The 25,370-nt window shown below is 39.2% G+C and overlaps 1 protein-coding gene across 6 annotated transcripts in view; it reads right to left on the reverse strand.

Moving 5' to 3' along the window:
- The window catches only part of ANKRD55 (ankyrin repeat domain 55), a 45,875-nt gene that overhangs the window by 19,115 nt on the left and 1,390 nt on the right, over window positions 1-25,370 (reverse strand). Inside the window, exons 2-8 of one of the 6 annotated variants that reach the window (XM_072921822.1) lie at window positions 20,712-20,830; window positions 19,584-19,681; window positions 19,075-19,197; window positions 17,145-17,312; window positions 14,999-15,108; window positions 11,733-11,793; window positions 8,009-8,137 (exon numbers count right to left, since the gene is read on the reverse strand). In XM_072921822.1, coding sequence (XP_072777923.1) covers window positions 8,009-8,137; window positions 11,733-11,793; window positions 14,999-15,108; window positions 17,145-17,222 — 378 coding nt within the window. In that variant the 5' untranslated portion in view covers window positions 17,223-17,312; window positions 19,075-19,197; window positions 19,584-19,681; window positions 20,712-20,830. Of the gene's footprint in view, window positions 1-8,008; window positions 8,138-11,732; window positions 11,794-14,998; window positions 15,109-17,144; window positions 17,313-19,074; window positions 19,682-20,711; window positions 20,831-22,953; window positions 23,176-25,370 lie in introns of all 6 variants that reach the window. The other 5 variants (XM_030257651.4, XM_032744183.3, XM_030257648.4 and 2 more) reach the window with 5 other exon arrangements.

The following is a 25,370-nucleotide window of genomic DNA, read 5'->3' on the forward strand; positions in this document are numbered from 1 at the left end:
AAACTGCACTCAAAATTCTCTTAAAATGTCTACAGTGCCCTCATTCTTAGATTGATAGCTTTGAGCTGTGGTCACCAAAAATGCAGTTCTCCTGTAGTAAATTTACCACAGTACTATTGTTAGACCAGGATGTTCTCTGGCAAATTTACCATAGGAAAATTATGTGGTTTTGTAACCTTACTGTATGCATCACTAATTTTCATCTTCCCTTTTTGTATTCAAATTCTTTACAGCAGAGACTCAAATGTTCTCAGAGATTATCAGTCATTTTTGCTATGTGTTTCTAAATAGTTTTGCAGGACTTCTTCCCACCCCTCCCCTGGCCAGGTTTTGTTATGCTTTTGTCCCATCTCACACTTTTATCTGCTTCCACCCATTATTGGTTTTCCTCACTGAAATTTTCTTCCTTAAATGCCTTATCTCAATTAAACATACTTTATTGTTCTAGGGTGACTTTACTTGTCCCAAACCAGGATATTTATGAAGAAGAAATGTCCTAAAGCCTAGATCCATAAGCCCCCTGTATGAAAAACTGTGCTTTATGCAAATTTTTGTCTGAGATTTCTATAATCTCCAGACAGTGGCAGACAGCCAAATCACTAACAGATATCTTGCTCTGACACTTGATTACACCTCTGGTTTCTATAAACTGAAAGTCAGACTTCTGAGAGTTAGGTCTCTCAGTGCTTTCCAAATAAAAAAATAATTATTCAGGAAGTATCTATCTAAATCAAGTACCATTTATTAGAAAATCCTGAACCTCTGGGACACTCTTCTAGTTTTGGCACTTTTTTCAGCTATTCTGCTCAATTTATCCTCATCATTACTGCAGCCATGGTTCTTATACTTCAGCTCTTTCTATGTCCAACTCATAAGCAGAACAATAATTTCACTTAGAAAGTTTATTGTCACTTACATAATATTTTACTGTAATGTTGCATTTTATTCTGCCAGGTCTTCAGTCATAAACACTGAGATGTTTGTTTTTTGTATAGACAGCTTTTTTTTCCCCTCTTCAGAATATTCTAGTAAACTAGATAATGGGGTGTCATATGAAGGAGTCATATGAAAGGAGTCTGCTAAGCCTTCTACCAGTAATGGTGGGACAGTTAGAGGAACAAGCTATAGATCACTTAACTGGTCTCATGAAACCCAGATAAAATACTTTAAAAATATTTTTCTCCCAAGTAAATGCCTCTGGAGATTGTATGGTTAGGTTATACTAGTTTTTCTCTATTTCCTGTCTGCTTGTATTAGAATGCAGTTTAAAGCTTTCCTATATCTATTGCCATCTTTGCCAGGTGGAAAATCATCACTAGAAGTTCTTGATGTTGGTTCTTATCATTAGCATTGAATTTTTAGTCTGCCTGTGTTTTCCTCTTTTTCATTCTGTCATTTTTTGATTCTTCAGTTATGAACCCAAAGCCCTGACATTTTAAGCATTCTTTCTACAGCAACAAACAGATACTATCACGATTGCACTACTCTGGGAGGTAACTCACTTTTATAAAAAAAGCAAAATTAATTACATTTACAAAAGTACTTCCAGCTTCCTCCTGGAAACCACCTATGTGCACCACTGGGTAGTGTTTGAATTTTATGTTAGAGAATCCAAGCCCTTTTGTCTTTCCTCTTATCCTTCAAAACAGGTCACATAGAATACTTTAATCTGAAATTAATTGTAACACCAGCTGCACCACTGAAAAATAAACCAGCCAAATGAAATAAGAATCTTTTTATCCTATGCTGAAATAAAGAAACATGAGCTATTTAAAGTATTTTTTGAGCAACCCATAGCAAAATTCGAACAAATAATTTTTCTGTGGACTTTTTTCTTTGTAACTCCAGATGAAACTATTGTGTTGGTAAATACATCTTTCCCTTCAAATAATGTTTTAACCTTTTTCCTTATTCTGAAATTAGTATTTACCAAAAGCAAAAGCCATTTCACATTATTTTCCACATGGATCTCGACTGGATCTTGAAAAGTTTTGATCTCTAACTCAAGGCTATTGGTCTCTGTGATGAGGAAAGCAGCAAGTCATAATACCATCTTCACCTTTCCTCCTGCCAGGGAAACTGTGGCAAAAAATTCCCTGAATGGAGTCCAGGCACTTCACAGTGTGTGCTTCTGATGGCAAACCAACACAAATTAACAACAACTCCTCTGCCGCCACTGTAGATACGTTGGTGAGACTCAGTCAGCTCACAGAGAAGCTCATTCATCTTCTCCTAACCCAAGTGCTGCAGCTTTACACACTCACTGAGACAGCATCTCTGCGGAGTCAGAGTGACCCAGCTTGGTTTTGTGGTACTGTGGGAAAGAGAATGTGTTGTTGTACAGGAAAGTTTGTCCTGTGGTCCACAAAGCATTGCTGCCTCTGGTACAGCTAGGGCACATATTATTAAAGTATTTTTTAAAGTATTTTTCCTTTTAGCAGCCTTAATGTGTGGTGGAAAAAGGTACCAAATGACAAAGGCAGTCATGGAGGCATGATTCTGGCTATCGTATGTCCCTGCCTCTCTAACCCTCTCTTTGCTCAAACAAAACACTGCATGAAACACTAGCCAAGTCTCTCTGAGAATTTATTTTCCCTTGGAGTCTAAGTGCATATGATTTACTGTGTAAATGACTATGACTATGACTATGACTAAAATCACTTGGCAATTTTCCCCTGCTATTGCATTGTTGCAATGACTGATTTCTCCAAATGAGCTGTTTACATGCTTCGGAAAATAGGTAATTTTTAAAATCTGCAGAAGAATAAGGATTTATTCTATCAGGGAAATGGAAGCATTTGTCTTCAAGTACCTTTTGTCAGGCATAGGAGATCAAGATATGTATAGATATGCAAGAAGTGTGTTGCATGTACATTACTCATATTCTGGCATTCATTCTGGAGTTACACGTAGACTGTGTGCTGGGAAGAGGTCTGGCAATTATTTTGTACTTACCTACAGGATTTGCCTAAGACAAATTCCTGCTAAGCTCAGTGGAAATTCTGCAGTTGATTACCTCAGACATTTGATTGACGTGAACAATTACATTATCTCTGGCATGTTCACACTTGAAGTGCTTATTTTTTAACAGTTTATTATTTCAGTAAACATTTTTCTGATGATCTGGCTGTACTGGTGAGTTCTTATATGAATACTGCAAGTTTGCAGATGATACAAAACTGGGAGGTTGACAACCTCCAGGGCAGGGAGATCCTACAAAAAGACCTTGATTAACTAGAGAGATAGGCAATCAGGCATCAGGGACAGCACTGACAGCTGGGCAAGGGAGGGGATTGATTGTCCTGCTCTGCTCTGCACTGGGGCAGCCTCACCTTGAGTGCTGAGGCACTTTTGGGTACCACAGCATAATCAAGTTATTAATCTATTATTCAAATGAGGATAAAAAATGAAGATGGTGAATGGACTGCAAGGAAGCCATATGAGGAGCAGCTGAGGTCACCTGGTCTGTTCAGCCTGGAGGAGACTGAGGAGAGACCTCATTGCAGGTACAACTTCCTTATGAGGGAAAGAGGAAGGGCAGACAGGCTTCTCTTATCTGTGGTGACCAGTGATATGACCCAAGGAAATGGGGTCATATGGGGAGGTTTAGGTTGGATATCAGGAAAAGTTTCTTCACCCAGTAAGTTTTTGGGCACTGGAACAGCTCCCCAGGGAAGCGGTCACAGCACGAAGCCAGACAGAGTTCAAGAATAGTTTGGACAATGCTCTCAGGCACAGGTCCGACTCTTGGAGTGACCTGTGCAGGGCCAGGAGTTGGAATCAATAATCTTTGTTAGTCTCTTCCAACTTATTCTGTGACAACTTAAAGTGAAGAAATAGGTTGCAGCTATATAAAAAATGAAGCAGCACCCAGGAACATCCTTCATCACTGGAATTTCATGGTCTGTACTAAATAATTCTTAAAATCCTCCCTGGCATGGTTTAGGCCTGGGTCAATTAATACTTTCCCTACCAGCTCCTGGAGCTAATACAGGTGCCAGATCATTCCCAGTAGGTGGTCTGTGTGTGACATCCTGTTTGGATAAGAGAGTATAGCAGTAGGGACACAGGTTGTGCCATGAAAGTTTGCCTCAGGACCAGAGCCAAGACTCAAGCACATTTAATTCACTGTTGCAGACAGTGTCACAAATATTTAGGGCACTTTATGGAACAAGCTTCTGCTGGTATTAAAGCAAGTTTATTTCTTACTCAAAACTATTTGCAAATTCTCTTCCATCTTGTTTTGCAACTTGACAGCTCACTCTGTAGATCCCTGCTGCATGTAATGTTCCAGTTGTACCATTGCTGGAATGACAATATTTACATAAGAAAGTGATTTTAAAAGTGTATATTTAAAAAATGAAAATTTAATATATTTTTGACTTGTTTATTAACAGTTAAAGTTGTCTTTAAAGCTTAGTAATATAAAAAAGTAAATCACTATTCGTCCTTTCAAGCCACCTTTAGAAAACTGCATTAAACAAGGAGAAATGAAGGGCAACATTGAAGGGAAACAAATCTGCCTGAAACCAACTAGACAGTGAACTATGTCCAGAAATGCACCTTTTCTGTCAGTCCAACAACAGACATATCTGGAGTAGAGAAACACTCACTGGGTTTTAAGATGTCTTTGGAAGTCTCTCTGAATTCTTCCACTGTATGTAGCCCACATGAAAAAATGGGGTGTTGGGCAGAGAGAAGGAGAGAAGTGATCCCTTGGGAGAGATTCTGAACCACCACTGACTTCTCTGGCCCCTTCCTCTGCTCTGGCTGGATAGCCATCTGTGTCCTTGAGATGTCCTGCAGCAACAGAGACATTCTTTCCTAGAGATCCAGGCATTTAACTGTGCTTTCAACTTCCAACCAGTTACAGAGAAACTGCAATGCTCGGTCAGCCAAACACAAATTAATACTCACTTATGCATTTCTTTTACAGTGTGTTTTGTATATATAGGTATTCACTCTCTTCTCTGGAAACAGAAGAATGAAATAACTGCATTGTTGCTATGGAACAAATAGGCTGGCTTCTAAGTTTTAAAAAATTTGCACTCCAAATCAGCCTATTAAAAAATCATAAGCACATCTCCCCATGGCAGAATATTATTTTTAACAGCTTCTTTCTAGTTGCATTCTTTTTTATTCCCACAGGTTTCTATTTCTTCACGTAAAAAAAAATCTGGCTTGTTTTGTTTATCCTGTAGTGGAAAGTTGATATTTTCACATAATCATATGACTTTAGGAGCCAGAGACTTTGAGAATGAGACAAAGAAAATTCTGGTAAAAATGATGACAACTGGCAAGGCAATGTAGCAAGATTCCAAATCTTCCCAGGCTGTTTCCAAGGTATTACTAATACTGTTATAGTATAATACTGTGTAATATGATGGTGCATGCTGTATGGTATATATTATATTTTACCAGGATTTCAATAATACCAATATGTATAATTGTTAGAATAGCTTTACCCTTTGTCCCTGTAACAATTAACAGTTTTGTATTTCAAAGGTGTGTTTCCTTTTCACTACAGTAATTAATGCTGGCTGAAGTGAAAGGAGAGAAATACCTCCTGAGATACTTTTAATAGGCCTGTCTGCACCAGCACATAGAAATACTGCAGTGTAAAAAATGTGGCATGAGATACTCTCACACCAAACAGTAATGATCAGTATTTTTGACACTGATATATTTGCACTTAAGATGTGAACTTGAATGGCAGGAGATTAGAGCTTCTCAAAGAGCAGATCCTGGTGTGGGTGAGGTCTGTCTGGTTACATGGATGAGATTGATCATCCCATGACGCCTGATGGAAGACAAAGCCACAAACATGCAGTCTTTGAATGAGTCAGCACAGAAGAATGATTTCATATGAAATATGCCCCATGCCCATGAATTTGGGTTTGAATGGTGGGTAATGATTTTCATATGGTCCTACTGTGTGTTTCAGCCCAGTGTGAACAAACTGCCTCCTTCCTGCAACTTCTGAAACAAGTTTCTGTGCAGTGTCTGATCTTCCCCTCATTGCATTAAAAAAAAAAAAAAAAAAACACAGGGCCCAATTCAGCCAAAAATAACCCTTGCAGCTGTACTGCCTGAGCTCTGTGAGTCTCTTGTTCTCTGAAGATATTTATACAATTCCTAAAGGGAAAATATCTCCTTTCCAGCAGTCACAGAGAAGGCTATTAGACATAATGATGAGCCCATCCAGCAGAGCTGTTGTTCTGTTCTCTGTACAGCAGGGAAAGTTGTGCCTATCCACAGTATCCATATCTCCTAGGCCTAAATGGGCAGCCGAGAGCACTGGCTGCAAGTTTTTGATTTCTTGGCCAAGAGTTTTCTTATTTGCTTCAGAGAAATGTGAACAGATCTATTTCATGCTCTGGTATTTCAAATGACAATTCTGGACCTAGAATGTGGAGAAGCATGTGGATGGAAGAAGCAATTTATAAGGTTTCATGGCAGAAATGTCACAATAAGGGAAAAATGTGTGTGTGTGTTATTCTGCACACTTCCTCTTGATTTCTGGGAGCAGCTTAAAGGAAAAGAGGGCATTTTTGACTTCCTTCCACCTGAGGCCAAGTGGGTTTTGTGCTGTTTCAGATTCCCCATTTCTCAAGACATTTTCTGCACATTTGTGAGAGAAGGGTGGTGGTGAGAGTTAACAGTGGAATTAAATAATGAAATACAAAATAGAGAATCAAGGAAAGCTTAAAGAAGGAGGGGAACTCTGAAGGTTATAAAGTGGATTCACTTTTGTTTTTCTGTTTGTCAGACAGTTTGTCCCCAGAGCTATGATACAGACCACTGGCTATCATGCAGGAGTTTGTAAGAGATTCAGAAATTTCCCACTGGAAGCAACCAGAACTGGAACAAGCGTGGTAAAAATGCACCACTGGTAATCGAGTAGATATCGTTAATCTCCTAAGGCAAATGTCAAGTCCAATTTAAGATTGATTAGGATTAAAGAACAACAAAACTTTTGAAATAATACCAGTTGCAGAGGTCAAAATATACCTCTACTTGAGAAAAAAAAAAAAGTTAGGCCTATTATATGTTAATAATATTTGTGAGGCTGTGGTTGAAGAAAACAGGTTATTTGTTCAGATGTCCTTACACCGTAACAAATATAGTATATAGCAGTTCAGAATTTTAAATTTCCTTGTTGACACTTCTTTTAGGAAGAGCAAACTTAGACCAAAAGATGAAGATGCAAATATTTGGTAATTGTATAAAAATGCTGCGGGATTTTTGTGTCAATTCTATTTTGGCTTACCTATTGTACAAGTATTTTGAATATAGATACTGGAACTGCTATGGTAAGAGAGCATGTGAAAACATACAATTTCATCTGGGAAGTTTTCTGCAGTAAACTTGGAAAACCAGTAAATTATTCTGTATTTTATATCACTTACTAACACAATTACACAATACAGTTTTCAATGTCTTATTATACCTGTATGGTTTGTTCTCCTAATGATGGCCCGAGTATTTGACAATGTTCTTTTGCATATGAGATAGAAACATACAGCTCAACAGGAAATGTGTTTAGCTCCATGTCTTCTCCAGTCTCCAGAGAAGTAGGGTCTCAATGCTTCAGATAATTCTTTTATAGCTGTAGCTCTTTAAATGTGTTTTGACTTGTTTTTATGCTATTTTATTCCCAAAGGCCTTTGGCTAGTAAGCTGCTAGTTTCTGCAACCCTGATTTAGTGAAAAAAAAAAAAAAAAAAACCCCAACAAAAAAGAGGCAGAAGTTCAACATGAAGCAAACACTGAGATAAGCAAAAACTTTGGGCAAGAGGGCTAAGCCTTTATTAAATATGTACTGGTCTCCAAAGAAGATGCTAGATCCTTGATCTATACCCACAGGCAAAATGCTGGGGCTTAGTGGGTATTTTTAGCATCCAATTTCCTTGTTTTACAGCCCAAACTACTTCCTTAGAAGTATTCAGGACACCACAATATTCAACTCAGTTCAACAAACATCCCACTGGGGCTATGTTGTGGCTCACCTGTACTGCCCAGTGCAGAGCTGTTTTGAAGTCCTTGTCCACCAGAGTCAGGTCTGCTCCCTTGTGCAGCAGAGTCTGGGTGTGCTGGGGTCTGTTGTGAAATGCAGCCCAGTGGAGTGAAGTCATTCCCTGCAAGCCACAAACCCAGAGGGCAAATCATTGTCACTCACAGGAGCACCCTTCAAGTCTATGTAGATAAACTAGACAGCCCTGAAAACATCCAGGGTGGACAAATTCTTCCCTCTTCACCTTGATTTGAAATAGTAGTAGCTTCTGAATTAGTGGAGTCACAAGGGCAAACCAAGCAATTAACTTATTGGAATTATTACAGAAAATGGATACAAATGCTTCCTCCATATATGCCTATAGCCTGTTATAAATAACATGTGGTCAGGGCCATGATGGCTGGGGGGACAGTTCCTCACTGCTCAGCTTGAATCCTGCAAGAAAAGCCTGGTTTAGACTGGTACTTTGGCCATTACACAGCATGATGTCTGTGCTTGGTCTTATCTTTGATCCAAAATAAATATTACAAGCTATTACTGCAGCTGGCACTAGTCGGCAAGCTAAAGAAACACAGTGATGCTCATAAAAAAGTCCCAGTATAAACATTTTATATTTATTTACTCTTCAGGGATAAAACAAAGTAAATGGTAAGGTATTTAGCTGCATTTTCATTCCATCTTAGCTACATCCAGTCAGTCTTAATAGGTCAGAGAATTCATGGACTGTATCTGTACCTTCAGCATTGTTACACTCACATGTATTTTACTCTATATCCATAATAATTACAATTTTCTGTATAAATTGACTAATTTATTATTCCTGTAACAAACTGCTAGTAGTTTTCAGGTGTGGTAACATTTTCCTTCGAGCAGGTGTTGTTTTCTCTCTTACCAGAAAAACATGCACTTCAAGGGTCTTGCCTGATTTCCAAAAGGATAAAAGCATTAAAAAAAAAAAAAAAAAAAAAAGGTTGTGTGGAAAAGCAATTAAAATTTGAATTGGAACCCCAATAAAGCCAGCTGGTAACAACCCAGGTAAAGTATGAGCTATATTGATGCAGACAGCTTATCAGTGCATTAAAGTGGAAGCTGTTTGCAGTGATTTTCTGACTAAAAGCCTGAACGCATTAGCATTAATTTCTCTCACTCATCATATATCTTCTAAAACTTTTAAGTTCCCATGTGGCTTAAGTATGGGTGATAACAAAACAGAGCAGTTGAATGAGAGCAGTTTTGGTTTTGCTAAGGGTTTGTAAAGCTTAATCAAGGGGGTTTCTGTTTTGTAAAACCAAAACTGAGGGCAAACTCCCGCACCAACTGAAATTAATGGGAGCTCTTCCATTTATGCCAGTAGACATGAGGGACCTAGTACTGTTGATGGACACACATTATCTGTGAGGTGTCAGTGATGTGATTTCCAGCTGGGAAATGAATACTTGACACTGGTCCTGGTGAGCACGAAAATCACCTAAGAAGGAGAAACTACAGTGTACCAGTGTACCGTCTTTCTGTCATCCTCTCTGTGTTGATATGGCCAAAAAAAATCCTTGAAAAATCAACTTTCTCTCTGTTTCTACTGTGGTAGCCAGCAGAATCAGCTGTAACATAAGAGTGTAAAACTGTGGATGGCTTTCAAAAATCTCTACAGTACGACAAAACCCAGAGAAATCAGGAGCAGATGCTTAGTGCAAAAATATAAGAAACAAGGCTTGACAACATACTGCCACCTAATATTTAATCAGATTAAAGACTTCATATGACATCCAGCCCTACATATACTTCATATGACATCCAGACATACATCTCCTAAAAAAGTGTTTATTTTCATTTTCTTTGAAACTATTGCCCAATAATTTTTGTAGAGGTCCCCATATTTTTATATGCAAAGACCAGACTAATTAATAATAAATATCTTTTCCATGCCATTTATTATACCATGGGTTTATATCATCCCTCTGATGTAGTTGCCAAGCTGAAGTCCTGTTACAGTTAGTTTGCTCTAGTTAGCCTGCCCACCTATGGAACCTGCTCTGTAACTACTATCATCTTTGTAGTCCTTTATCTGTTCCTTTTCTTGTATATCTTTTTTCAGTGTACTCTTGTAGCCATGTGGCTGTACAAAGGATTCAAACAGAGCTTCCTGTTTTCTTCTCCATTTCTTTTCTAATAGTTTGTACCTTTCGTATGTTCTTTCAGAGTGTGCAGCTGAGCAAAGAGCATTGAGCTGTTTGTCGCAGCAGCTCACTCATGTGGGCTTTCTGCAGCAGGCAGTGGCTGCCCACACCATTTCTGCTTTGTGCTACCACCCTGGAGTGGCACCTGTAGGTGTGGAAACATGAGAGTGGTATCAGAACTGCCAAAGCTGAAGGTCTAGCAGAAAACAATCTTAGAGGTGAGACAGACAAACAATTGCACATTCATAAAAATAAGGAGCAGTACCAGACATAAAAGGACAAACCCAAGAAATGGCTGTGAGAAATACAGTGTGACTTGTTTTGCTCAGATTCAAGGCTTTTACAGAGAATGTTTCTTCACATTGTCACATAGGCTTCACTAATAAACCCACAGAAAGACACAGCTGTGGAAGCTATGAAACCACCAGATGTATTTTATACTCTGTGTGTTCATGCATTCATCAGGGTGATTTTCTCAAGCATCAAATAGGAAAAATGAAGTGTTCTACTTATGCCAAGAGAACAGCTCTGTTTGCTGTAATCATTCATGAGGATCCACATTTTTCAGAAAACATGAGTATTCAGGGCTTAGTACTGACACTTGAACAAATATATTGTCAGTGCCAAATGACAATGAGATGGTCTAAAAGTTCCAAATTGCATGTAGCAGTGCATTACAGCAAAATATTATGGCTTGAAATGATCCACCATTTCATGCAATTCCTTAGTAACATAGTTCTACATCAAGACAATGCATATGTCTGGTTTAGAGTGTCTGAGCAGGGTCTGCAAACCTTGCCATGGGTAAGAAAGAGGAAAAATATACAGCCCTCTGGCCATTCTGACACTGTAAAAAAGAGACATATCCTTGAGTAACTGTTAAAATGAACAGAAACATATGAAAAGACATTCAGAATCTCTCTTGTGTCTTTGCTTATCTATTTGGAGAAAAAAATGTGGGAAGTTATCTCTTTCCTATGTACAATATATATACAAACAGGACACAGTTCCACATGGAAGACATTAGCAAAATTTTTTGTGTTTCCATGGCTGTTCTGTGTAATGCCAGCTCTCTGATATTTTTCCAGAGAACAGTAATTGAATGGTGGGATCAAGGAATCACTGAATCATAGAATGGCTTGGGTTGGAAGGGATCTTAAAAATTATCTGGTCCCAACCTGCCTGCCATGGGCAGAGACATCTTCCACTAAACCAGGTTGCTCAGAGCTCCATCCAGCTCGGCCTTGAACACTTATGATTGGGAAAGGTGAAGATTTGGTCCAGTGTCTAACTTCAGAAGAATCATGAGCAATTCTTCTCTTGACAAATAATTTAAGAGACATATTCAAGGTACCTCATGGCTGGCTCAACAGAGACCTTTATTAGCCTACAGGTGCATAGTATACAGAAGGCAAAATGAGTTGAGAAATATGCAGAGTTTAGCACAAGCATTATAGAAATTTTTGACTTAGCCTTATTGTAAAATTGAAGAGCTTCTATGCCTCCAGTGCCAGGGACTGGGACTTGTAGCACAAGCTCACTCACCTCATTGTCCTGGTGATTAATTTCACTAAGATTTGACTGCTGCAGAAGCAAGCTCAGAAGCCTGTGGAAGCAATGATATAATCAGTGTGCTGAACTCCTGACTAAATTTGAAAAACCAAGTTTTTTAAAAACAAAATGTGCAATTTCATGAAAAATTAATATTAATGATGGGAACAGGTCAGAATCTTAGGTCTGAGCTTTGTCATACGAGCAAAACAAATAGGACTTTATGGCTTATGGTAACAACAAAAGTTTAGAGTGTGGAATTAAAAGAAGATGCACTCAGAATAATTCTTGTGCTTACTGCTGGGCTAGAATCAGAACGTATAATACTGTACATGTGTGCAGTTTTTGGTATCTTAGAAATTTGCTGCCAACATATTTTATAATGTCCTAAAGTAAAAGAGATGCCAGCTTCTGTAAGGATTTAACACTCTATTTAATTCTTGGAGTATTGTGATGTAGTGTGCACATTTGTGTGCATGTGTGTATATATGCATGCTTGCTGTATGTTTATACACATAAGCCAATATTTTACAAGGCTATACAGAATGTCTGCTGGAATAGGGCCATTATTATGGCATAAAACATAGCAATGCATAGGTTCATATTTTATAGAATATTGGACTACAAGCACTCCTGTCTGGTGGAGGGAAAAATAAAGTAGTTACATGAAATATTATTCAAGTACTATAATATTTTTAAATCTCCTTTTTCTTTTGCTATCTTGTGAAGATGTTCTGAAATCACTATAGGTTTGGCAAATTGTTTGGCTCATGTACGTGGCTGACCATGAAAATGAAAAACACCATCCATTCACATGCTGTAGCAAAGCCAATCTTAATATGAATGTACAGTTCTTAGGATTATAGCAAAAAGAAGGATGTATCCTCAGTGGATCATTGTGCAAACCTGTGGCTCATCTGAAGGTGTGAATTTGCTAGAAGCCTTCAGAACATGGACATGAAGAAGACATACTGTTTAGCAAGGAAAGTAAAAAATAATGAAGTACAAAGGAAGGGAATTAGAGAAATGTAAAGATAACACAGAAACAAATTTATAAAATCCTGCATTTATTCCCATGCAGAGGACACTGAATAAAAATCTTTTGCTGCTTTTTATTTTCATACACTTCTAGTGTATCTTCTGGATGGAGCTGTGCTCAGGTGTGTGCATCAGATTAACATTTCATGTGAAATTTGTTCTTTGTTACTGGTAATAAAGAACTAACTGTGTAAATTATTCAAAAGAAGATATTTACAGCTGCTTAGGGATGATTTTGACAATTCTGCAGATGAAAATCTTATCTATAGGTAATACCTTCCTTAGGTGTTGAAAGTCCAAATTTAGGATTTTTTTAAAGTAGAGTCCCTAAACAGTAATGATTGGGCAGATCCCAGCATAGGGATTTTACTATGACTTCAAATTAATTTACATATTAGTAGAAATTATTGTAGAAAAGAGGTGTCACACCTCATTTTCTAAATGGAATCATACTGTAGGAAATCTGAAAAGGATAACACAATGATTGTTGTAATTGGTTTGGCAGAAGTTTGTAAAAGTGAAGAAAGATACTGTTATCATTTAGCAAAATAACTCAGGATCTCAGAAATTCAGTGTCTGAAAACATGTCTTGGAAAATATCAATTAGTGAGGACAACCAAAGTTAGATAACCATAGTATGCTTGTAAAACCATTTATCACATAGCTTTAGAATCTGATACAGGGCTCTGTGGTTCAGAGCCTGATACGATCAATGACACCACTGCATGTGAAAGAAATCTAATTATTTGACTAGAATGTTTATAATGAACAAACTTTGACTCACTTACACCATTAGACCATTATGGCAACATAAGTGCTGCCATTTAAATATGTAGATACCCAACCAAGCAGCTGAGGTTTCTCTGCTATCTACTCTTAAAAGCATAGCTCAGGAATTAATTCCTCTTCCACCTTGCCTGTTAGGCTCTGTGGAATACACTGGAACACTTAAATCAATTATGAAATCAATTCATGAACTGTCTCATTCTTTCCATGCTGCCTCCAGCATGTGAGATTGTAGCAGTGGAGTGCTAGCTTTCAAATTTAGCTGCAAAAGCATTTCACAACTGCATATTCTCTTTTGGCAGTGACATAAGATTTAAGGGACTGACAATGACCAGGATGTAAAAACCTCTCCTCAGCGCTCCAGGCCTGTGTATGGGCACAAGGCAAACCCATTGGGAAGACAGAGGAAAAGGAAAACTGTGCAGAGCAAAGAAGTGTCTGTCTGTATCCTTGGAGAACCTGAAAAACATTCAGGGGGCCCAGTGTGCTTCTGGTGAGATTAGTGTTCCCCTTCAAGTAGCAACATGTGTGGTGTTGTACAAACATTGTCTGCTTTGTTGTGTTGGCTTTGTTTAATGATACAGACTTTTTTTCTGCAGAAATCTCAAATTACTCTCTCCAAGTGATTCATGAAAATTCTCTCTCCAAGTGATGCATGAAAACCAAAGATAATGTGGAAAATTAATAAAGCTGTTAAAAAAGGCTGGAGAACAAGATCAGCAGAAATTGCCAGGTGTCTGGCCTGGTATAGTTACAGCAATAAAATCACGGACTCAGTGATTAAATCACATGAATATACTACATGTACTGAATGTTTCACCTGTTTCTAATATCTTTCTATACCTTCATGATTTACTGAGGGGAGTTTTTTGAGTGAATTTATTCAGCTATACAAATCAAAATTTATTAATACTTCCTATTGTCACAGGCTGGAATCAGAAAAAGAGAATCTTTCTTAAGAGTTCTTGTGAAGACACACTGTAGCTGTTACTCTGCCTTCAGTAAAAGTAGTTAAAAATAAGGCAGAACACCAGTCCTTAACTTCCCTGTTATGGCTGGGGATTTTCAGAGAGATTGTCTTATGGAAACTTTTCTCATATTTGCCATGCTACTCAGAGAAGTCCAGAGAAGGAGTCTCATAATTTCATGTGGTAGGGACAGAAAGGTAGTTGGGCAGGGGAAACATAGGGTTTCAATCTCTCTTATAATTATTTTCCCTCCTCCAGCTATTGCAATATTAAAACAGGCTCCTTTCTTTACCTGGCCATCAATCTCTGGTACACAAGTATTGCACAATGTTTTTTCTCCTCTCTACCCTCTTCACGGTAACCACTAAACAAAGACAAAGGTCATAAGTGTAGCTGTCACAACTATTCCTGCTGTGGGCTCCCCTTGGGTTGAAAGATTCAACCAGCAAAAGCGAGCCAGGCACATACCTCACGTCAGGCTCTGCAGTGGCAGCGTGTAGTGGCAACCTCCCGTTCTTGTCAGGTATGTTCTGCTTAGCACCATTCCTGAGCAGGCTGACACAGCCTTCCAGCCAGCCCTAAAAAAGAAATTGGAGCATATCAAAGAGGAAAGGGAAAAGTATAAGGTCAGATCTTTTCTTGGTGCTGGCATTCACATGTGACTGTAGCCATTTCTGTCAGCAGAGAAACTGGAATTTTTTTCCTCAGTAGAGGTTTCTCAGCATTGAGAGTAGTTCACCTTTGGAGTCTGGGTCTCAAACTACCTCAGTTGTTCATTACTCTGATGAGGTGTTTAATTTGCCCTGTATTTTTTGTTTTGTTCATTTATTTTCCCCCTGTATCTGTGGCAAGCACTAACAGTCATTAAAAACTTGCTAATTCCTGTATCATTTGCAGATGCTACACATATTCTTGCATGTGAATTCAGCCATACTAGATTAAACCAAGAACATGAGTGCTCAATCTGATTTTGTTTGTGAGATTTTAGCAAGGATAGCAAATCAATGGTAAAAAGCCTTAGAGTGTGGTCTTATAAATGTTGTTGCAGAAGTTTGTACTGGTGGCAGTGTTAGACTGAAAATAGCACCAAAACAGATTGAATGAATCAGTCCTTGGACTAAAACCTTCTATTGATCACCTCAACATAAAAGCAAGTAAACAGTCTGGTTGTGACTGCATAAATCTTTCAGCATAACTGAAGTCTGAAGAAAACCAAGCATGAGTTTGTGTTTTGTTAAAACTTCAGCAGACAATTGACAAAGACCATTCCCTCTCACATGAACTATTTTGGATTGGCATTAGGAGCACTTCTGGGGAAAACGTGTGGTATGGTGGAATCAGAACACCCTGTTGGAGCTCTTGGTGGAAGTACAGGACCACCAAATGCCACATGCAGTCTTGACTGTGCAACCCTCCTGAATTCATTTGTCAGGACAGACATCACAGCAGAATTCTTTCTGGATCTCTCGTTATATCCCTCACAGAAACAGAAATGGAAACTTAGAAGGCTGGGTGGTTTAAATATTTTCCAGTAATTTCTTTTTTTCCAAAGAATATTTTTTCCCCTCCGGGAAAAGAGGAAGGAAAAAAGCATGACATTTATTATGGGATTTTTGTAAAATATCTTGCAGAGGAAATGTTTGTTGTGAAGTAAGTGGGACATGCTCCTTGCACTGGATGAGACTGGCTGTTTTGTTATTTTCTACACTTTATTTTCTGGCTGAATATTGCATAGCTAAGCAAGAACATAGTTTCTGTCCTGAATTTTCAGGAAGAAACTACGTGCAAGAGATGTCATTTAATTAGGCTGCCACAGTATCTGTTTAAATGAGCTGGCAGTCATCCAGCTTAACTCATACTGTGCAGCCATGGCTGCACGCTCCTTCTTCCTTTCTCTCCAATTAATAATGGAAGCCCAGTCTGTTTGGCTAACTTGGACCACACATCCTCTCTGAAACCTGAACTACTTCCTGCAAGGAGTAGAAGACTAAGGAGAAGAGCACTGTCCTTGTTGCTTCAGATAGATTCTGAAGTACAATTCCTTTCCCAAATGTCTCAGTGGGATGTCTGCTCCTCCTGTCATTTGCATGCAGGTTGATCAGGGGACTGAATTGTTTATGATGTGAGCAAGTGTACCAGCACCTGCAGCACCTAGAACTTCAGTCCTCAACCTGGCCATCCGAAGTCCAGCACCACAGTGAAAATAAGCAAAACCCTGGTTCATGCGGTGTGCAGGAAGACATGCCTGCTGATCATCAGAATTTCAGACAGGAAAGCCCTCACTAGAGCATAAATATCTAATGCTGGCTATACAAGGGGGAGAAGTCAACCTGCATATTAAAAAAAAGTGGGCACTTTCAGTATACAAAAAAAATTATTTTCTTGTGAGATCCTCCTATCATGCACTGATATTATAAGCCTAAAGAGAAAGGAAACTCTGACAGGAATGTCTGACAGGAGTCCTGATTCTCTTGTAATAATCATTGCTCAGCTTGGCATTGTAGTAAAGTTTCAAATCAAATTCCACTATTGTTGAGAACCAAATGTTTTGTGCTTTTTTTTTTTTTAATTTCCTGTAGTATAAGCAGAAATCTTGTTTGGTCTGCACATTTACTCCCTTCACTCCATCCTTGTCTCCCAAGTCCTGGTACCAAGTAAGTTGCCAGAGATAAACTGGTACGTCCACAAGCATCTTGAGTATTAATATTAGCTCCCATCTTCAACAGAAGCTTCACTGTGTCAACCTGGCGTCCTGACACAGCATGCATCAAAGGTGTGCAACCTGGGGAAGAAAGCCAAATTTATTTTACCATTTGTTGTGTCATGTCTGTAAGATATAGTTTCTTATTTTCTAATGTTAACACTGGCAAGCTAACAAATCCTTTCTCTGACACTGTCCAATAGTTGTACTCAGCTTTTTTTTAGTCAGGAACTAACTTCTACGACAGTCACTGACCACTGATTTTAAAAAGAGCATGACTACATTAGGAAAAGCTTTGCCTCATTAACTCTCCTTCTGGATGGAAAAGTGCTTTTCTGTTGATAAGTTCCCAAAATGAACTTTCGTCTTTGTACACAATTTTGGAGGCTGATATCCTTCAGAATGACTAGTAGTCAGATGGTGCTTGTCTAATTTTCTCAAACCCCAGCTTCATTATGTCTGTATATTCAAAAGACTTACAAACTCAAGCTCTGATCCTTGCAAAGGTATAAAAGTGTGAGTTAACCCTTTATGCAGAGAACAACTTAATTTGAAGTCTGGATTTGCTCTAGGATATTTTATTTCCTGTTTTTATAAGAACTTTTTTAATATCTTAAAAAAAAAATCTGTTTCGAAAAAACCCTGACATCTCCATTTAAACCTAATACTCAAATTTCTTTGTGAAGTATTGTACCATTTAACTGCTTCCTCTTCCTTCCATTCTGTTAACTGATGAAAAACAGCAAGAAATTTTCCTGCAGAATCTGACAAAGCATTTTAAAATTCCTAAGCTGGGAATAAACATGAGTATTAGAAACTATAAGACTACTAGAAACTTTATTCTTACTGGATTCAATGAGATTGCTGAGGAAATGTGCTACTCAACATGAGGTCATGTAGAGCCTGAAAAATGTGCAGGATATGAGCTGAATGTTTAGTTACATTTACATGGACAACCTAGGAGTAAAGTTAATTCCAGAGCTGAAGTACTCCTGGCCAGTCCATCTCCTCCTACTCCACTCACCATTCATACCTAGTCTTTCTCCCATTAATGAATGGATAGGGACTATTTTTTCTTGAGTAAATTTTCTCTAACCAGTAGATGTTTTAAAGATATCAATTAGAATACCTAGTTTAAAGTATATGAAAAATTGATAGCTTGGTAAAACCTGTTGAAGATTAGAACCCAGCGTTCATATGGGCCCTTTATAAGAAACTGCAACTAAAAAAATACTTCTGAAAAAAAAGTTGTCCTTGAGAATAGCTTCTAGAGGTCTGTGGCTCTTACTCACTTTGGAAATATAAAACCCAGACAATGTACAATAATTTGTAATAACATTAAATAGTAACTTAAACACAAAATGAGAACAGACTGACGGATAAAACAGATCATTTAGATAATTGCACATTTTATCCTTTGGCAAAAAAGTTACTTGACAAAACCATTCAAACTGTTACTGTACATATACTATAACCTCTGTTTTAGAGATGTCCAGAATGTAGGTCATTTGGCATTGGTAAAAATATTCTTTTTCCTCCCCTGAAATGTCAGCAGTTTCTCAGCATACCCCTAAATAAGATTAACTAAATAAATGGTAAAGTACTGTCTAATTATAGCAAAACAGGTTATTTGTAATCATATAAAAAAATCTTACAATTACAGGGAGAAGAAATTATTCAAACTGTGCATTTCCAGTGGATGTTCCAAAGAGTAACTCAAACTTCCCATATTCTGCTACTAAATATAATTTGCTGAACACAAAAATCAGAATAAAAAATTGGAAAGTTTAATTTGCAAGCTGAAGCAACAGATCTCCTGAGAAAAAGCTTGGCCTTCATTTACCCTCTCTGTCACAAGACTCCAGGATGGAAGGATCCTCTCGGATCACTGCAGTCAGGGTGTTCACATCGCCGTTAGCTGCTGCTTGGTAAACCACAGCCAAGTCTATTTCTTCTGCTGCATCAGCTGCAGACAAGGAGCACATCCATGAGCAAACAGAGAACAGGTACAAATGATAAACAGCCAAAATAATGACACTTGTCTCACTGAGTTTTAATGACTGCCTAACTTGGGGTGGAACAAAGTGTATCTAAACAGCACTTGGTTTTTCTTAGTCATCTGAAAATTGTTTTTCATCATAACTTCTTCCAAAAACTTTCAAACATACATACTGAATGGACTTAAGAAAAATTCTGGAAAGTTTCCACTTCTTGTAAGAAATCATACTAATGTAACATGACTTGAGAAAAAATATAATAACTAAACTAGCTCGTAATATTGCTGGCTGCATTTTTATGAGATAGGATGAAATCAGGACTCAGGTGTTTTCAATTTCAGTGTTATCCTTGTACCAGTCAGAAGACAGGCTTTTCACTTCCCTGCAATGTCCAAAGGAATTCTCTTCTCGGGAGAGTAAACTTCTGGCACCAATGGTTTGTGTTGATAATTCCTGCAAAAAGGAAAAGTGGACTATTGCTTGGAACCCAGGAGAGGTTCATTTCGTTTGGCTACAGTGTGTTACTATTAAAAGCAGATGCCTTGCAGGACCTGTTCTGGAACATTCATCAGATACTTCTTTCTAAAGAAATAGGATTCTCTTTGCTTCTTTCCTTTTCACTTTCTTTCAGACTTGTCATGTCATGCTCCACATGTGTGCACCTCCTTTGGCTTCAAGTGGATTATTAACCTCTTAACTCTAGGAGTTGAAAGAGTAGATTTTTGGGTGCAGATTCATCAGATCTGATTAATGGTAAAATGCTGTAGATATTTATTGTTGGTCAGAAACAGTCTCATGTTTCTTATCCCTATTAACTCAAAAAGAAGTACAGCTGCATTGAGCTGTACTGTTCACAATGGCTGAGGTTCTGTTGGGGTTTAACCCCAGACACCCCCAATGTTCAGTCACTACCGTGACCCCTGTGGTGTGGGAAGGAATATCAGAAAATGGTGAAGTTGTTGGGTTAAGGTAATAGCAGTTTGATAATTTAAGTAACACATCATCATCACCACCACCAGAACATGACTAATAACTGTAATAAAAGGAGAGAAAGAGATTAATAAAACCCAAGAAAGGCAAGTAATGCATGGTACAGTTGCTCAGCACCTGCTGACCGATGCCCAGCCCGTCCCCCAGCAGCTCCTGGCTCCTCCCAGCCCACTCCCCCCAGTTCACATCCTGGCCATGTCAGTCTGTGTATGGGCCATCCCTTTGGCCAGGTCGGGTCAGCTCTCCTGGCCGTGCTCCCCAGCTGCTGGGGCACCTGAGCAATGCAGAGCACAGGACACTGAAATGTCCTGGATTTAGGGTGAGCACTAACTGCGAATAACTAAAATAGCACTGTGTTTTCAACATTAGTCTCATATTAAATGTAAAATAAAGCACTGTATTGGCTGCTAAGGAGAAAATTAACCATATTCCAGGCTAAACCAGGACAGGGTCAGAGCTATAAAACTTATCACTTGTCCAGCAACTCCTCTACCTTGTTAGCTGGAGAAAATGCCTAAATCACATTAGAGAGTTGATCAAAGGAAAGACAGATTAAATGACTGGTGACTTATCTGTACTGTCAAACTTCTGGAGATACCATGATTATATGAGCTGTGCAGAAAAAAGGAAGATAGTTTAAGAGTGTTGAAAAGTTATTATAAAGCTGTTATCACAATCAAATATTACATTATTTGTAATACAGTTGTAGAAATGGTATTTTAAACACTGCTATCATATTTTTTAAGTGATAAAGTATCTACAAATGTTGTTGTAAAGTATTAGCCACACTACTCATGTTGTGATCAGATGTTGTCTCAGATGAACCTGCATAAGACCTATGCTGGACTTCACAGCCTAGCCTAATTTTGCATGTGACCTTCTCTCACTGGGTGCAATCAGTATTCTGGACTCCCTAATTTGGCTGCCATGGAAACACAAGCTGTTCTTACCCTGGAATGGGTTAGTCTGTCAAAGCTGGAACTCTGTGGCCTTGGGAAAATTAAAAAACTGATCTTAATCTGTTTTTGCCACAGATTCCCTCTTCATTTCTCCTCAGCTAAAGAGAATCTAATTTATTTATTTTTTCTAACTAGTATTTTAAATTACATACTTCATAAAGTTTTTGAATAAAAATGATAGCTTTATTTTTATTCTGTTGAGGGTTTTGCTGCTGAGGCAACTGTTCACTTGGCTCAGAAGCTTTGCCCTGTGGCCCTGAGAGATCCAGAGAGATAAGGAGTCATTGCTGCTGGAGAGTCATCATCAGTGACTAGTATGTGAAGAAAAATAAGTGACTTCACCACTGGTTCAGTTGGTAATATTTCTTTATTATGTCAGGCCAAAAGATGCCTCTCAAAGTTGGTATACTAGAAAACATGTTAATGACAAGCTCAGGTCTGAGTGGTTGATAGCTTGCATTGTTCCTCTTGTCCTTCAGTCTCTGAAGGTACACAGAGGGTGCCAGCCCCGAGCAATGACATAGCTCCTCTCATGGCTGCTGTCATGTACAGCTCTGCAGGTGCTGTGTGGGTGTGGTACAGAGAAGATGCTGCTGGCACTGGGAAAGAAACTGCTAGATGCAGTGAGGCAGAGAGTGAATCAAAGTGGTCCTCACCTCCTTTGATGCATTACACATGTCAATTTTGTACTCTTTTCTTGCCTTGTGGGCGCTGTTAGGTATTCCTGCTGTGACTCAGGAGCAGAGAAATCTAGCCACAAAAGGGAAATCTCCAACTCCTGAGCAGAGCAGTTGCTTACCTGGAGGGTGCTATGGCAGGAAGATGAGGACAAGTGTGCACTCCTTCATATGGGTCTCTGAACATCTCTGTCCTTTTGCCTCTAGGTAAAACCAAGAAACTTCCCCTTTGCTTCTGCTGGGCTCAGTCTGCTTTCCCCAGAGCAATTATCCTTTTGTATAAGGAAGGGAAGTAAAACTGTGGAGGGAGGGAGGGAGGGAGGGAGGGAGGGAGGGAGGGATGGATGGATGGATGGATGGATGGATGGATGGATGGATGGATGGATGGATGGATGGATGGATGGATGGATGGATGGATGGAAAAATGAATAAAGTTCTGCCCCTGCCTCTTCTTGCAGAACACAGGCTCCAATTCTGTTAAAGTATGGTGGCATGATGCCACAAAGATTCACATGCCCCCACCTACAAGTCCCATCTGCCAGAGCAAGGAGAGGCAGGTGGACCAGGCTGTCATCCTGCCTGGGAGCCTGGGACAGGAGGAATGGATGAGCGCTCATGCTGGGATCTGAATAAAGATGACTGACTTGAATTCCATTTCTGTAGGGTGACACAACTTCAAGTAGGGTGTCTTGACCTGTATCATTGTGAATGGGGATTGAGAAGGAAGACAGATAAATGGCCTTCTGATGCTTCACAAGACAGAGAGCAGAAAATGCTGGGATAGCTTGGATGTCATTTTTGCTGGATGCACTTGGCTCCAGGTGAACAACATGACCACTTCCTCTTCCTCCAGCTTAGCCTGTCAAGGAATGGAGAAGTATGGGTACAAAGCTAGTAGGACATTTATTTTTGAAGACATCTTCCTGGGCAGAAGAGGAATGGTTCAGAGAGTGAACATTTTGCAAAAGGCAATAGTGAAGTACTGAATGTTTGTGTCCCCACCTCTGTGAGCTTACACTGCTGTGGGCTTGGCTGTGGCTGGGTCACAAGCATCATGTAGCAGAAAGGGATTGTGAACAACCAAATTATGACTCTTTACCTTCTAATGTGTTACAGTTACTCCATTACTATGTTGCAGTTCAAGAAATGCCACTTAGTATGGTCCCATCTCAAATACATTTTACATTTTAGAGAATTACTGTGATACTGGTGAAAGGAAGCTGTCAGTCATATTCAGAAAGGCAGAAGATCCATTTAAGTGCTTGTTTACAGAGAAAGGCAGGGAAGAAACTGCAGGCTGACAGTAGTGGTGTAGAAAGGTCTGGAAGAAAAGATTAAATAACATACAGGGTAGTGCTAAAATCCTGAGAAACAATCAAAAGTTAAACACCTATATATCTGAAACAAGCTGCAGTGTTTTAAGAGTGTATAATTTCTTCAAGGCAAAGTAGTTTACTTTTGATCAAAAAAGGGGGCATATAAAAAGAGAATTATCACAGGATTCAGAGCAGTGAAATTGTGCTTCTCATTACCTTAATTCTCCTCCTTAATCCTCCTCTGATGTACTATGAAGAATGCATGTTTTACATGATTTGTGATGTTGGCTGTTTTGTTGTTTTACAAAGTACACATTAGATGTACATAAGTGCATGCTTTCTAGCGCATTGGATTTTTAAGTTCTATATAAATTTGCTGGAGCTTGGTGTACATGGTCATACATATACATGACAATGATTGATTTTGGACTTGCTAAACTAGAAGATATTAAAAACTGAAGACAGAATAATACGATAATTCACGTTCATTGTGAAAAAGAAATACTTATGCATTTAATTTACTACCTTCTCTCTCATAATCCCTCATCCCCACCACTACCCAAAGACTGGCCATATGTGATTTCCTACACCTTGTTTTCAGGACACAATACTGTGTAGTTTATTCGATGAGTGTCAAGGGGCAGTGAGAGGTGCAGTTTTTGAAAAGTGTAGCTTACTCTCTACTACTGCATTTTTACTGAACACTTAACAAAGTAATAATCCCTGTGTGTGCCTGTCAGTGCATGCACCAGTACAGGCCTTTGTCTGGCTTCTCTGTTTATTTAGTAAACACATGAAATCAGGAATAGCATGCATTTATTCAAGTGGCAGCAAGCAAAATTAGGAGGGAAGGGGTTTCTGGTGCTGTTTGCCTTCTGTAAGTCCCACATTCCTGTTACTATTGTAAGCATTATGAGATATTATTGAACTGTACCATAAGACGTGTTGCAAAGAGACAGTATGATTTTTAAACTTGGAATGATGGGGATTTATTTTTATTTATAGTTGAGAGAGTCTTCCGACATGTGGGATGGAGAAAAAAGGGGTTTTGTGGAGACCCTTTTATATAATATGAATTGCTGCAATGAAAGACATTTCCCTTCTCCTTGCTAAAACAATCATGGCTGCTTAAATCAATAATGTGCCAACGCTATAAGAGGGTATTTAGACAAAATCCACTATACACTGCAAGTTTTGAGTAGAGTGTCCTTTGCATAGTAACCAATGAGCTCAGTATCTCATTACTGCGTGTTTTGTGCTCCTACTTCCCATCCGCCTCCCACACAGCTAGCAGGGAAGGTGTGCAGTAAATCACAAAGCACCTAATGAGCAAGCATTCCTGCAGCGCCAGTAAAGCAGAGGTCATGAATGTATAGTGAAGGGACCTTCTGGCAGGGGAGCTGATGTAGGTGGAGAGTGACACAGACAGCAGATGATGCTAGACAGAAATTAGGATGGGTCAGTGTGGAGAGTGGCCCGGCAGCTGGAGGGGGTGCAAATTAGGAGCAAGGGGAGGTATAGGTAGATGTTGCCTCCCAACTCTATCCCTTCTATCTGGATAAACTGGTTTGGGTCTGAGGTCACCTGCACTGCTTTCTGCACACTAAGCCATGTGGAGACCTGGCTTTTCCTTCCCCAGCCCTGGTGATATTCCAGCCTCATTCCTGGCACCACTTCCACTGGCTCCCTCGCAGCCATCCTGATGGCATAAAGCACGCAGAATTTTGCCTCTGCCTCCCCACTCCAGCCCAGCTGTCCACTCCAAGCCCGGCTGGCATGTGGCAACAGAGGACACTCATAGTCCTGCAGAAACAGAGGCTGGAATGGCTGTTTGGAGCTGCAGAAGCTCAGTCAGCCCCACACCTCTGTCCTGTTGGGAAAAATGCTCCATAAGTCATTCACACATCATTTAGGAATACTTGTCTCTTTTTCTGCCGTACAGTTCCCCCCTTTACCACTGCACTTTCCTCTCCTTTATACTTGTTGGTAGTAGATTTTTCTCTTGTCACTCAGTTATTCTTCCCACTTGTCCCCCACTACATGCGGGTCCCAGCTGGATTGATGTAGACCAGTACTCCCAAGACTTGCTCAGGCTTTGAGTGCTACTGTGGCTGAAGGGCAGCCTTAACCCCACCATTTTATATGGGTTGTATTCACATTGGGTTCACCAAGGAAGTATAGGCAAGCATAGAAGTACAAC

The sequence above is a fragment of the Taeniopygia guttata genome, chromosome Z (genome assembly GCF_048771995.1).
Source record: "Taeniopygia guttata chromosome Z, bTaeGut7.mat, whole genome shotgun sequence".
Taxonomy (NCBI): Eukaryota; Metazoa; Chordata; class Aves; order Passeriformes; family Estrildidae; genus Taeniopygia; species Taeniopygia guttata.